At 35.7% G+C, this 16,848-nt stretch overlaps 1 protein-coding gene across 4 annotated transcripts in view; it reads right to left on the minus strand.

Annotated features, from left to right (window-relative positions):
- Nucleotides 1–3,830: 3,830 nt before the first annotated feature.
- LOC133649597 (uncharacterized) overlaps nucleotides 3,831–16,848 on the minus strand; it is a 49,632-nt gene continuing 36,614 nt past the window's right edge. For 3 of the 4 annotated variants that reach the window (XM_062046203.1, XM_062046205.1, XM_062046204.1), the window contains 5 exons: nucleotides 7,324–7,413; nucleotides 7,226–7,239; nucleotides 7,129–7,158; nucleotides 7,028–7,061; nucleotides 6,807–6,936 (listed from right to left, as the gene is read on the minus strand). In XM_062046203.1, coding sequence (XP_061902187.1) covers nucleotides 6,822–6,936; nucleotides 7,028–7,061; nucleotides 7,129–7,158; nucleotides 7,226–7,239; nucleotides 7,324–7,413 — 283 coding nt within the window. In that variant the 3' untranslated portion in view covers nucleotides 6,807–6,821. Of the gene's footprint in view, nucleotides 3,987–6,806; nucleotides 6,937–7,027; nucleotides 7,062–7,128; nucleotides 7,159–7,225; nucleotides 7,240–7,323; nucleotides 7,414–16,848 lie in introns of those variants that run through there. The other variant, XM_062046206.1, reaches the window with a different exon arrangement.

The raw sequence follows: 16,848 nt of genomic DNA on the forward strand, positions 1-16,848 counted from the left end.
TAGACTTAGTGATTACAATACATTGTACATAAATATGATGAAAGAAGCACAAAGGTAGACTTACAGTGATTACAATACATTGTACATAAATATGATGAAATAAGTACAAAAGTAGACTTAGTGATTACAATACATTGTACATAAATATGATGAAAGATGTACAAAGGTAGACTTACAGTGATTACAATTCACTGTACATAAATATGATGAAATAAGTACAAAAGTAGACTTACAGTAATTCCAATACATTGTACATAAATATGATGAAATAAGTACAGAAATAGACCTACAGTAATTACAATACATTGTACATACAAATGATGAAATAAGTACAAAAGTAGACTTAGTGATTACAATACATTGTACATAAATATGATGAAAGAAGTACAAAGGTAGACTTACAGTAATTACAATACATTGTACATAAATATGATGAAATAAGTACAAAAGTAGACTTAGTGATTACAATACATTGTACATAAATATGATGAAATAAGTACAAATGTAGACTTACAGTGATTACAATACACTGTACATAAATATGATGAAATAAGTACAGAAATAGACCTACAGTAATTACAATACATTGTACATAAAAATGATGAAATAAGTACAAAAGTAGACTTAGTGATTACAATACATTGTACATAAATATGATGAAATAAGTACAAAAGTAGACTTACAGTAATTACAATACATTGTACATAAATATGATGAAATAAGTACAAAAGTAGACTTAGTGATTACAATACATTGTACATAAATATGATGAAATAAGTACAAAAGTTGACGTACAGTAATTCCAATACATTGTACATAAATATGATGAAATAATTACAGAAATAGACCTACAGTAATTACAATATATTGTACATAAAAATTATCAAATAAGTACAAAAGTAGACTTACAGTGATTACAATACATTGTACATAAATATGATGAAAGAAGTACAAAAGTAGACTTAGTGATTACAATACATTGTACATAAATATGATGAAATAAGTACAAAGGTAGACTTACAGTGATTACAATACACTGTACATAAATATGATGAAATAAGTACAAAAGTAGACTTACAGTAATTCCAATACATTGTACATAAATATGATGAAGTACAGAAATAGACCTACAGTAATTACAATACATTGTACATAAAAATGATGAAATAAGTACAAAAGTAGACTTAGTGATTACACTACATTGTACATAGATATGATGAAAGAGGTACAAAGGTAGACTTACAGTAATTACAATACATTGTACATAAATATGATGAAATAAGTACAAAAGTAGACTTACAGTAATTACAATACATTGTACATAAATATGATGAAATAAGTACAAAAGTAGATTTAGTGATTACAATACATTGTACATAAATATGATGAAATAAGTACAAAAGTAGACTTACAGTAATTACAATACATTGTACATAAATATGATGAAATAAGTACAAAAGTAGACTTACAGTAATTCCAATACATTGTACATAAATATGATGAAATAAGTACAGAAATAGACCTACAGTAATTACAATATATTGTACATAAAAATGATGAAGTACAAAAGTAGATTTAGTGATTACAATACATTGTACATAAATATGATGAAATAAGTACAAAAGTAGACTTACAGTACTTACAATACATTGTACATAAATATGATTAAATAAGTACAAAAGTAGACTTACAGTAATTCCAATACATTGTACATAAATATGATGAAATAAGTACAGAAATAGACCTACAGTAATTACAATACATTGTACATAAAAATGATGAAATAAGTACAAAAGTAGACTTAGTGATTACAATACATTGTACATAAATATGATGAAAGAGGTACAAAGGTAGACTTACAGTGATTACAATACACTGTACATAAATATGATGAAATAAGTACAAAAGTAGACTTAGTGATTACAATACATTGTACATAAATATGATGAAAGTACAAAAGTAGACTTAGTGATTACAATACATTGTACATAAATATGATGAAAGAAGTACAAAGGTAGACTTACAGTGATTACAATACACTGTACATAAATATGATGAAATAAGTACAAAAGTAGACTTATAATTAAACAGTGATTACAATACATTGTACATAAATATGATAAGAGAAGTACAAAGGTAGACTTATAGTGATTACAATACACTGTACATAAATATGATGAAATAAGTAGCTAATGAAGATGTTGGCATAACGAGGCCAATAAAGCGTGTCCGAGTAGCCGCTGGTCACTGCAGGAATGTAGCAGCACAGTGCATCAACTATCATACTTGTACACAATCAAATGTCAACTATGATACCTGTACACAATCAAATGTCAACTATGATACTTGTACACAATCAAATGTCAACTATGATACTTGTACACAATCAAATGTCAACTATGATACCTGTACACAATCAAATGTCAACTATGATACTTGTACACAATCAAATGTTTGATTGTAAGTTTGTGCACTGGAGTATTATTATTATTTTGCTTGATTTGGTGAGAAAAAGGAAGATGAAAAGGACATCAATTACAAGCATCAGAGCACAGCACACCTCCTTGGTAGCAAAGATGGCGCCTGTTGTTGATTGGTGGGCACTCTTATTCACGTGCCTCCACCGTGACAGCGTCTTTCCCCCGTCATCTTTGTTAACCCTTCCATAGCGAGTCTACTGACAGATATAAGTTACATGTGCATGTACAAGCCAGTCTGCCCCACAACAAGAGGATAGAGGCAAAGAAGGAACTTCTTGAGGACTACAACGGCGGACTGGATAAGTCAATTAACCGAAGGATAAGTTTACCAGCATGGATAGTCGCCATGTGCAAGCGTAGTTAGAAGAGTACTTTCTAGCAGCTGAGAGTATTTGAAGTACATGCAGATAAACGCTACTAATAATAACTCTGTAATTCATTCAAATGATGTGTGATTGATAACTGCACTTTGATCAACTCATGGCAGGACTTCAATGCTAACATGAAAACAAGAGGCATTAACGTTGTTCCCATGTAAAGGTACATGACTGAGTAAACTACTAGTATTTACATTAAACATGAAGAATGGATATCAAGTTGAAACAGATGGAGGCGGGTCAACAGGAAGTGACGTCACATAAACCCAAAGTGAAACAAAATGATCACCCAATTTGCCTTTATTAAAAAAAAAACATTCTTAAATGTTCACAAATTAAAAAGGGAATAAGTTAAACATATTTGAACACAAATACAAATAAGACGGCTCTTCCAAAAGTACAATATGAAATGTTTTCTCAGCCCAGAAAGTAACTTGGTTAAAAGATGTTAGTGTGTGTTTAAGTGCACATTCAACATTGGTGGCAATCATTGTTTTATTGTTTTGGTATATTTCAGGTTTCCCCAGACCCTTCAGGACATGTTCTGCTTTTGGTTGGGATTTTTATTCAAGTGCAAAACATTTTTTTATTTCTTCTTTGTTTTATTTAACTTGGATATTTAAACATTGACATGTTAAAACACAGTTTCTTGCATTGGAAATGGTTTATTTATGCTTAGTGCTTAATTTGCTCTCCCAATAATGTTGACAATATCATCATGAATCTCTCGGTCAATATATGTTTATCTCATCAGCACTTCTAACTTCTCCCATGCAAGTATTCTGTCTATTACAGTTCTACATTAGCACTTTGAGACGGTCAGAGGCATGAATTGAAGACTATTTGGAGCCCAGTAGTAGCAATACATCTCATCTTTGCAAGGGCAGAAGAAATATTGCATTTCTTGTATTAATTGCAATGATATTTTGCGACTGGTGTAGAATTGATATGGAAAAGTCAATCAAAGCATAAATCCATGACAATTATTTATTAAATGCAAAGAAAGGCAAGAACAGAAGTAGGTAGAAGGAAGTGAAAAGACCTACAGAGAAGTTGGACTCAGAAGGTGTCAGCGTACAGAGGTGGAGGAGGAAGGAGTTCCAGCTGGGAGAAGTCCACTTCCTGTTCACTGTCCCAACACAAAGCACAGTCATTAGCTAGAGCAGTGTTCCCCAAGGTGGGGTAGGCGTAACCCCAGGGGTACGCCAGGTCATTGTCGGGGGTACGTTAAGGCCAACACCGACCGGACGCGGAGCGACAATACACAACATTAGAACTCCATTGTTTTTAACGGGGCAAAGCCCAATGGAAACGTCTGCCACGCAGGGTTAGAAAACTCTTCTAAGATCCTGCATGGCAATGCATTGCTTTCACTTTTTGTTTTGTTTCCCCCAGCCATTTATTTGGCATGATTATTGGATAAAGGCAATATACCACCCCACGCTATAGACCTGGGGCCGTACTTATCAAGCTTCTTAGAGTGCCATTTTACACTTAAGTCCTGAGAATTTGCGAAATTTAGTCCTACTCTCAAACTTAAGAATAAAAGCTTTTTATCAACGTTCTTAAGTCTAAGAATCACTCCTACTCTCCACGATATTTAAGAGACCTTCAGAGGTGTCTTAAGTGGTTAGGAGTTGCCAGCAGGGGATGGCACTGAGGCGAGAGAGACGTGCGCGAACGTTCAGGGAACGGAACAATGTTTTTGTTTTTTTTATGACGAGCAGCTGATCAAACGGTATCGTTTAGACAGAGCGGATATTATTTTTGTCACAGATTTAATACTTTTCGATTCCTTGTTGATTTCTGCATGTGTCTGCAGTGGGCTAGTATATATAGAGCCACCCACACCAGTTTCAAATTAGTTGCCTAATTAATGAATTGGAAAGAAAATGTTATGACAGTAGCGTATGTGTGTGGCCGTGAGGTGAGTGACGTCAGTGAGTGTGTGGGCGATAGAAGAGAGGGAGCGGTAGCGTGAGTGCCGGCGGGGACTAGTTTGTTTTGTATTATTTTGTAGTTTATTGTCAAAATATACACTCCCAATGTCCACTTAAATATTTCCAAGATATTTCTTTATTCTTAGACAACGGATTCCATTCCGTGATTGGTCATTTCTATGGACACAGAAATGACGTCACCTAAAATTCCGTTTACGGCACATAGTAATGTCGTAATTCAGCTCTGAGTGTGACACTTAAGATTCAGTCCTACACTTCGCTGAAAGTGTGAGTAAGACGCTTGATAACTAACTTTTAAGTGCAGCTTTCAGCAAATAATTTATTTACTCTTAAGTCAACTCTTAGCAGACTTCTTAGGAGTAATTCTAAGAAGCTTGATAAGTACGGCCCCTGCATTCTAAATACATACTTGTCCCGCGCTCAAGTCTTCTCCCGACACAGTCTTTCAATTGTTGCGTAGCAACCACTTAGGCTACTTGTTAACATCAAGTTGCAATTCATAGAAAACAGCCATTCCTGCACCGGAATAATGGACACATGGCTAAAAAGTGTAAATCCCCAGGTTTCTCTTCCTTGGATCAGGGTGCAAGCAGTAGGGCTAGTGCTACAATTGATGCTAGCATAGTTACTAGCATGGCCACTGACAGTGACAGTGAGTATCTTTGGCCCCCTGACATGAGAAAGCATACAGATAGAGACATCATAACGAGAGAATATACTACATTGCTTCGGGGTTCACTTGTATCGATACTGGTTGGTCTATTCGGCCACAGTGTGCAAAAGTACTCTCACAACTCAATGAAAGCTTCAGTCTTGCCAAGACATCTAGAGACCAATCACTCTCACTTGAAAAATAAACCACCAGAGTTTTTTGAACGGGAATTACGTGGAATTTCTACCAATAAGATGTGTATAAGGGAAAGCGATACAGTTAATAGAAAGGGACTAGAAGTGTCTTATATGGTGAGCTACCGAGTGGCCAAGACACTATTGTGGAGGACTTGATTCTCCCTGCTGGCGAAATGTTGGGGGAAAAGGCAAAAACAATGATAGACCATGCCCTCATCAAACAACACTGTTACTCCAGGTGTCAGTGACATGGCTGGGGATGTTTTAAAACCGCTACGAGCCAGCTAATTCTATGCACTACAGCTGGATGGGTCAACACCTGGCACAGCTCCTGGTATATGTCCGCTACATCCATAAGGAGGACATGCTGTTCTGTAAATCACTGGAAACAAGGACAACTGGGGAGGATATTTTCAGAATGCTGGACACCTTTGTGACATCAAATGGACTTATTTGGTCAAAATGTGTTGGCATCTGCACAGATGGCGCTAAGGCCATGACGGGGAGACACTTGGGTACACTGCAGCATCCACCGAGAGGCTCTCGCTGCCAAGGGAATCAGTTTGAAGGACGTTTTGGACACAATAGTAAATTTGGTGAACTTTGTTAAAGCCAGGCCCCTGAACTCTCGCATATTTACTGCCCTATGCAGTGAATTAAGACGCTATTACTGCACAAGGAAGTGTGCTGGTTATCAAGGGGCAAAGTATTGACACATTTCTTTGAATGGAAAGATGAGCTTAAACTGTTATTTATCGACCACAATTTCCACCTGTCTGGCTATTGGCTTAATGAAGAGTTTCTTACACGACTATCTTACCTGGGTGATATTTTTTCTCGTCTGAATGAACTTATCGGATTACAGGGGCTCTCCGCAACCATATTTAATGTACGGGATAAAATTGAGGCTATGATTAAGAAGTCAAAGCTCTGGTTAGACTGCATGAACAACAACAAAACAGGTCTTTCCAACGTTGCATGATTTTTTGTGTGCAAATAGGATAGGATAGGACTTTATTGTCATTGCACAAGTACAACGAAACTATGTCACCTCAGTCTGACAGAGTCAAACGTCACGTAACTACTCACCTCAGTGAGCTGGCTGCACAACTGCGCAGGTACTTCCTTGAAATTGACGAGTCGGACGGTTGGATTCAATAAACCTTTTCTGCCATGCCTACAGCCTTAATGGCATCTGAACAGGAGAGCCTCATTGATATCGCAACAACAGGATCCATGAAAATTGAAGGGGAGGAAGGGGGTACGTAGCTGGAGATTAAATGTTTGAAGAGGTACGGGATGGTAAAAAGTTTGGGAAACACTGAGCTAGAGTATGCAGAATCATGATGGCAACACTTACGGATATGGAGGCTCTTCAACGGCACACAAGAAGCCTGCATAGAAGATGACAAGGTCAGACACATGTGTGCAGATAGTCCTTTCAACAATGGAAACACTCACTTGGAGGCTCTTCAACGGCACACAAGAAGCCTGCATAGAAGATGACAAGGTCAGACACATGTGTGCAGATAGTCCTTTCAACAATGGAAACACTCACTTGGAGGGTCAGCGCTAGGCAGCAGACAGAAAGGAGAGAGGAAGAAGTGTTGAACATTCAAACCAAGCATGCATGTTGCAGACGGGAGAAGACTCTACTTGGTAGGAGTTGCTAGTCCATCATCACCAAACTCTTCTTGGTGGTGTTGAAAGAAGATGGCCAGCTTCTGCAGGGCTTCATGTCTTGTCCTACAAAGTCAACACAATCTCACATCATCACCTGGACAACAGCCTTGGGATCTCACAACACCTGGACAACAGCCTTGGGATCTCACATTATCACCTGGACAACAGCCGTAGGATCTCACATCATCAACTAGACAACAGCCTTAAGATCTCACATCATCACCTGGACAACAGCCTTAAGATCTCACATCATCACCTGGACAACAGCCTTAAGATCTCACATCATCACCTGGACAACAGCCTTAAGATCTCACATCATCACCTGGACAACAGCCTTAAGATCTCACATCATCACCTGGACAACAGCCTTAAGATCTCACATCATCACCTGGACAACAGCCTTAAGATCTCACATCACCTGGACAACAGCCTTAAGATCTCACATCATCACCTAGACAACAGCCTTAGGATCTCACATCATCACCTGGAGAACAGCCTTAGGATCTCACATCATCACCTAGACAACAGCCTTAGGATCTCACATCATCACCTAGACAACAGCCTTAAGATCTCACATCATCACCTAGACAACAGTCTTAAGATCTCACATCATCACCTGGACAACAGTCTTAAGATCTCACATCATCACCTGGACAACAGTCTTAGGATCTCACATCATCACCTAGACAACAGTCTTAGGATCTCACATCATCACCTGGACAACAGCCTTAAGATCTCACATCACCTAGACAACAGCCTTAAGATCTCACATCATCACCTGGACAACAGCCTTAAGATCTCACATCATCACCTGGACAACAGCTTTAGGATCTCAAATCATCACCTAGACAACAGCCTTAAGATCTCACATCATCACCTAGACAACAGCCTTAAGATCTCACATCATCACCTAGACAACAGCCTTAAGATCTCACATCATCACCTAGACAACAGCCTTAAGATCTCACATCATCACCTGGACAACAACCTGGACAACAGCCTTAAGATCTCACATCATCACCTAGAGAACAGCCTTAAGATCTCACATCACCTGGACAACAGCCTTAAGATCTCACATCATCACCTGGACAACAGCCTTAAGATCTCACATCATCACCTGGACAACAGCCTTAAGATCTCACATCATCACCTGGACAACAGCCTTAAGATCTCACATCATCACCTGGACAACAGCCTTAGGATCTCACATCATCACCTGGACAACAGCCTTAAGATCTCACATCATCACCTGGACAACAGCCTTAAGATCTCACATCATCACCTGGACAACAGCCTTAGGATCTCACATCATCACCTGGACAACAGCCTTAAGATCTCACATCATCACCTGGACAACAGCCTTAAGATCTCACATCATCACCTGGACAACAGCCTTAAGATCTCACATCATCACCTGGACAACAGCCTTAAGATCTCACATCATCACCTGGACAACAGCCTTAGGATCTCACATCATCACCTGGACAACAGCCTTAAGATCTCACATCATCACCTAGACAACAGCCTTAAGATCTCACATCATCACCTAGACAACAGCCTTAAGATCTCACATCATCACCTAGACAACAGCCTTAAGATCTCACATCATCACCTGGACAACAGCCTTAAGATCTCACATCATCACCTAGAGAACAGCCTTAAGATCTCACATCACCTGGACAACAGCCTTAAGATCTCACATCATCACCTGGACAACAGCCTTAAGATCTCACATCATCACCTGGACAACAGCCTTAAGATCTCACATCATCACCTAGACAACAGCCTTAGGATCTCACATCATCACCTAGACAACAGCCTTAGGATCTCACATCATCACCTGGACAACAGCCTTAAGATCTCACATCATCACCTGGACAACAGCCTTAAGATCTCACATCATCACCTGGACAACAGCCTTAAGATCTCACATCATCACCTGGACAACAGCCTTAAGATCTCACATCATCACCTGGACAACAGCCTTAAGATCTTACATCATCACCTGGACAACAGCCTTAAGATCTCACATCATCACCTAGACAACAGTCTTGGGATCTCACATCATCACCTGGACAACAGCCTTAAGATCTCACATCATCACCTGGACAACAGCCTTAAGATCTCACATCATCATATTATCATATCATATTACACTGTATATTATACAGTATATTACACTGTATATTATACAGTATTGTACTGTATAATACACTGTATATTATACAATATATTACACTGTATCTTATACAGTATATTACACTGTATCTTAAATAGTTTATTACCCTGTATATTACATCTCATTCAAAACATGTATGCACGTATAACACTTAAGACCTTTAGTGCATCAGTATGTAAGCAAATAAGTGTACTAATATGTTTCAGTTTAACAAACTGTTCAAACTCAAAGTCAAGTACAAAGAAGAAGAATCTTAATAAACATCTTAAACCTTAATAAAAAAATGAAAATGTTATACATTTCATTAAATGAATTACTTAAAGGGAAAATTCCCTTTTTTTATTTTGCCCATCATTCACAATAATTATGTAAGACAAGAACACTTTTTTTTTAAAATGCATTCTAAATATGCGGTCAAAAGACCGCTTACAATGGAGCCTATGAGAGTTGCTCTATTCTGCCAAGATAGCGCTCTGAAAAGCATCCTGACACCTCCATTGAGGTTTTATACACATGATGTAAGTATAAATGTCATGTAGTAACATTCATAATAACATATACTATATACATGATGTAAGTATATATGTCATGTAGTAACATTCATAATAACATGTAATATATACATGATGTAAGTATATATATCATGTAGTAACATTCATAATAACATGTCATATATACATGATGTAAGTATATATGTCATGTAGTAACATTCATAATAACATGTAATATATACATGATGTAAGTATATATGTCATGTAGTAACATTCATAATAACATGTCATATATACATGATGTAAGTATATATGTCATGTAGTAACATTCATGATAACATGTAATATGTACATGATGTAAGTATAAATGTAATGTAGTAACATTCATAATAACATATACTATATACATGATGCAAGTATAAATGTAATGAAGGTAACATTCATAATAACATGTAATATATACATGATGTAAATATATATGTCATGTAGTAACATTCATAATACCATGTAATATATACATGATGGAAGTATATATGTCATGTAGTAACATTCATAATAACATGTAATATATACATGATGTAAGTATATGTCATGTAGTAACATTCATAATATGTAATATATACATGATGTAAGTATATATGTCATGTTGTAACATTCATAATAACATGTAATATATACATGATGTAAGTATAAATGTCATGTAGTAACATTCATAATAACATACTATATACATGATGTAAGTATAAATGTAATGAAGGTAACATTCATAATAACATGTAATATATACATGATGTAAGTATATATGTCATGTAGTAAAATTCATAATAACATGTCATATATACATGATGTAAGTATATATGTCATGTAGTAATATTCATGATAACATGTAATATATACATGATGTAAATATATATGTCATGTAGTAACATTCATAATACCATGTAATATATACATGATGGAAGTATATATGTCATGTAGTAACATTCATAATAACATGTAATATATACATGATGTAAGTAAATATGTCATGTAGTAACATTCATAATAACATGTAATATATACATGATGTAAGTATATATGTCATGTTGTAACATTCATAATAACAATATATACGTGATGTAAGTATAAATGTCATGTAGTAACATTCATAATAACATATACTATATACATGATGTAAGTATAAATGTAATGTAGGTAACATTCATAATAACATGTAATATATACATGATGTAAATATATATGTCATGTAGTAACATTCATAATACCATGTAATATATACATGATGTAAGTATATATGTCATGTAGTAACATTCATAATACCATGTAATATATACATGATGTAAGTATATATGTCATGTAGTAACATTCATAATACCATGTAATATATACATGATGTAAGTATATATGTCATGTAGTAACATTCATAATACCATGTAATATATACATGATGTAAGTATATATGTCATGTAGTAACATTCATAATAACATGTAATATATACATGATGTAAGTATATATGTCATGTAGTAACATTCATAATAACATGTAATATATACATGATGTAAGTATATATGTCATGTAGTAACATTAATAATAACATGTAATATATACATGATGTAAGTATATATGTCATGTAGTAACATTCATAATAACATGTAATATATACATGATGTAAGTATATATGTCATGTAGTAACATTCATAATAACATGTAATATATACAGCCATTGTTGTCTCAAAAGCTGGCAAAACAAGTACCGGTAATATATTTTGTCCTGCCTACTGTCAAGCATGGTGGTGGATGCATCATGGATTTGAGCTGGCACTATTGTCCATTGAAAAAATATAATAAAAGCGTTTTAAGTGTAATTAAGTGTTTCACCGCCGAGTCTGTGGACGAGTTGCGTGCTTGTTGGGAAACGACAAACTGGGAGGCATTTGGAGCGGCCACGAACAATCTGGACGAGTATACGGACACTGTGACCTCATACATACAGTTCAATGAGGCGCGCATCATTCCAACGCGCACCAGGGTTTGTTATAACAACGACAAGCCCTGGTTCACACCCAAGCTCCACCAGCTGCGCAAGAAGAAGGAGGCTGCGTGGAGAAGCGGGGACCGAAGTACATACAGAGAAGCGAAGTACCACTTCACCAGGGAAGTGGAGAAAGCTAAATCTGTGTACTCTAACCGTCTACAGGAACAGTTCTGCTCCAATGATTCTGCGGCAGTTTGGAGAGGTCTAAGGGCCCTTACGAACTATAAGCCCAAAACCCCCCAGGACCTGAATGGACTCTCGCTCAGGGCCTCAACACACATTACTGTCGTCATGAACGGCCTTCAACTCATCAAAGCCATGCTACCCCCCACCATCACCCTCCCCACCAATGCCAGCACTTCATTAAAGGAGTTAAAGGACTCAAAGGAGTCCAACGACATCACAGGACTCCAAAAACATAAGACTGTAAAGACCCTCTCCATCAAAGAAGAGGATGTACGGCGGCAGTTCTTGAAGCTGAATACGCGGAAGGCCCCCGGGCCGGACGGTGTCTCCCCCTCCACTCTCAGACACTGTGCGGACCAGCTGGCTCCTGTCTTCACTGACATTTTTAACACCTCTCTGGAGCTATGCCGCGTGCCGTCCTGCTTTAAGACCTCTACCATTGTCCCTGTCCCCAAGAAAGCACGGATCACAGGACTAAATGACTACAGGCCGGTCGCGCTGACGTCTGTGGTCATGAAGTCCTTTGAGCGCTTGGTCCTGCCCCACCTCAAGGACATCACCGCCCCCCTCCTGGACCCACTGCAGTTTGCCTACAGAGCCAACAGGTCTGTGGATGATGCAGTGAACCTGGCCCTCCACTTCATCCCGGAGCATCTGGACTCTCCAGGAACCTACGCTAGGATCCTGTTTGTGGACTTCAGCTCTGCCTTCAACACCATCCTCCCTGGACTGCTACGAGACAAGCTCTACCAGCTCAGCGTGCCCGACTTCCTCTGCAGTTGGATTAATGACTTCCTGACAGACCGAAGACAGCATGTACGGCTGGGGAAGATTGTCTCGGACAGTCGAACCACAAACACTGGTACTCCTCAGGGCTGTGTACTCTCCCCCTGGCTCTTCTCCCTGTATACAAACTGCTGCACCTCCAGTCACCAATCCGTAAAACTGCTCAAGTTTGCGGATGACACCACCCTCATCGGGCTCATCTCGAATGGCGATGAGTCCGCCTACAGGAGAGAGGTGGACCGGCTGACGTCCTGGTGCAGCCTCAACAACCTGGAGCTGAACGCCCAGGAAACAGTGGAGATGATCATGGACTTCAGGAAAGTCACAGCCCCACCATCCCCCCTCACCCTGATTGACTCTCCCACCCCCATCCCCATTGTGGACTCCTTCCGTTTCTTGGGCACCACCATCACCCAGGACCTCAAGTGGGAGCTGACCATCAGCGCCCTCATCAAGAAGGCCCAGCAGAGGATGTACTTTCTGCGGCAGCTGAGGAAACTTAAGGTGCCGACCGAGATGCGGGTGCAGTTTTACTCAGCTATCATAGAGTCCATCCTGACCTCCTCCATCACAGTGTGGTTCCCCGGCGCCACAGTCCAGGATAAGAATAGACTGCAGCGCATGGTACGTGCTGCTGAGAAGGTGATTGGCTGCAAGCTCCCATCCCTCCAGGACTTGTTTTCCTCCAGGACCAGGAGGCGTGTGGGTCGGATCACAGCTGACTCTTCTCACCCTGGACACACACTATTCTTCCCTCTCCCCTCAGGCAGGAGACTATGCTCCTTCCAGACCCACACCTCCCGCTACCTGAACAGTTTTTTCCCCTCGGCCATCAGGCAAATGAACAGCAGCTCCTTGAATTCCTTGAATTCCTTCTAAGTCTATCTGATAGCTCAGTCACAGTTCTTTTTATTACCAAATATGTGTTATGTGTTTTATGTTGCAGGTTTGCACCAAGAAAAATTCCTAGTTTGTGAACCCGTTCTCAAACAATGGCAATAAAACTATTCTGATTCTGAAGATGTAAGTATAGAATGTAATGTAGTAACATTCATAATAACATGTAATATATACATGATGTAAGTATATATGTCATGTAATAACATTCATAATAACATGTAATATATACTTGTAAGTATATATGTCATGTAGTAACATTCATAATAACATGTAATATATACATGATGTAAGTATATATGTCATGTAGTAACATTCATAATAACATGTAATATATACATGATGTTAGTATATATGTCATGTAGTAACATTCATAATAAAATGTAATATATACATGATGTAAGTATAAATGTCATGTAGTAACATTCATAATAACATGTAATATATACATGATGTAAGTATATATGTCATGTAGTAACATTCATAATAACATGTAATATATACATGATGTAAGTATATACGTCATGTAGTAACATTCATAATAACATGTAATATATACATGATGTTAGTATATACGTCATGTAGTAACATTCATAATAACATGTAATATATACATGATGTAAGTATATATGTATGTCCTGTAGTAACATTCATAACATGTAATATATACATGATGTAAGTATATATGTCATGCAGTAACATTCATAATAACATGTAATATATACATGATGTAAGTATATATGTCATGTAGTAACATTCATAATAACATGTAATATATACATGATGTTAGTATATATGTCATGTAGTAACATTCATAATAAGTATATATGTCATGTAGTAACATTCATAATAACATGTAATATATACATGATGTAAGTATAAATGTAATGTAGTAACATTCATAATAACAAGTATTTATGTCATGTAGTAACATTCATAATAACATGTAACATATACATGATGTAAGTATATATGTCATGTAGTAACATTCATAATAACATGTAATATATACATGATGTAAGTATATAAGTCATGTAGTAACATTCACAATAACATGTAATATATACATGATGTAAGTATATATGTCATGTAGTAACATTCATAATAACATGTAATATATACATGATGTAAGTATGTATGTCATGTAGTAACAAATTAATAATAACATGTAATATATACATGATGTAAGTATATAAGTCATGTAGTAACATTCATAATAACATGTAATTTATACATGATGTAAGTATATATGTCATGTAGTAACATTCATAATAACATGTAATATATACATGATGTAAGTATAAATGTAATGTAGTAACATTCATAATAACATGTAATATATACATGATGTAAGTATAAATGTAATGTAGTAACATTCATAATAACATGTAATATATACATGATGTAAGTATATATGTCATGTAGTAACATTCATAATAACATGTAATATATACATGATGTAAGTATAAATGTAATGTAGTAACATTCATAATATGTAATATATACATGATGTAAGTATATATGTCATGTAGTAACATTCATTATAACATGTAACATACATGATGTAAGTATATATGTCATGTAGTAACATTCATAATAACATGTAATATATACATGATGTTAGTATATATGTCATGTAGTAACATTCATAATAAAATGTAATATATACATGATGTAAGTATAAATGTCATGTAGTAACATTCATAATAACATGTAATATATACATGATGTAAGTATATATGTCATGTAGTAACATTCATAATAACATGTAATATATACATGATGTAAGTACATATGTCATGTAGTAACATTCATAATAACATGTAATATATACATGATGTAAGTACATATGTCATGTAGTAACATTCATAATAACATGTAATATATACATGATGCAAGTATATATGTCATGTAGTAACATTCATAACAACATGTAATATATACATGATGTAAGTATATATGTCATGTAGTAACATTCATAATAACATGTAATATATACATGATGTAAGTATATACGTCATGTAGTAACATTCATAATAACATGTAATATATACATGATGTTAGTATATACGTCATGTAGTAACATTCATAATAACATGTAATATATACATGAAGTATATATGTCATGTAGTAACATTCATAATAACATGTAATATATACATGATGTTAGTATATATGTCATGTAGTAACATTCATAATAACATGTAATATATACATGATGTAAGTATATGTCATGTAGTAACATTCATAATAACATGTAATATATACATGATGTAAGTATATATGTCATGTAGTAACATTCATAATAACATGTAATGTATACATGATGTTAGTATATATGTCACGTAGTAACATTCATAGTAACATGTAATATATACATGATGTTAGTATATATGTCATGTAGTAACATTCATAATAACATGTAATATATACATGATTTAAGTATATATGTCATGTAGTAACATTCATAATATGTAATATATACATGATGTAAGTATATATGTCATGTAGTAACATTCATAGTAACATGTAATATATACATGATTTAAGTATATGTCATGTAGTAACATTCATAATAACATGTAATATATACATGATGCAAGTATATATGTCATGTAGTAACATTCATAATAACATGTAATATATACATGATGTAAGTATATATGTCATGTAGTAACATTCACAATAACATGTAATATATACATGATGTAAGTATATATGTCATGTAGTAACATTCATAATAACATGTAATATATACATGATGTAAGTATATATGTCATGTAGTAACATTCATAATAACATGTAATATATACATGATGTAAGTATATATGTCATGTAGTAACATTCATAATAACATGTAATATATACATGTTAGTATATATGTCATGTAGTAACATTCATAGTAACATGTAATATATACATG

This window comes from Entelurus aequoreus, linkage group LG05 (assembly GCF_033978785.1).
Source record: "Entelurus aequoreus isolate RoL-2023_Sb linkage group LG05, RoL_Eaeq_v1.1, whole genome shotgun sequence".
NCBI classification, from domain to species: domain Eukaryota; kingdom Metazoa; phylum Chordata; class Actinopteri; order Syngnathiformes; family Syngnathidae; genus Entelurus; species Entelurus aequoreus.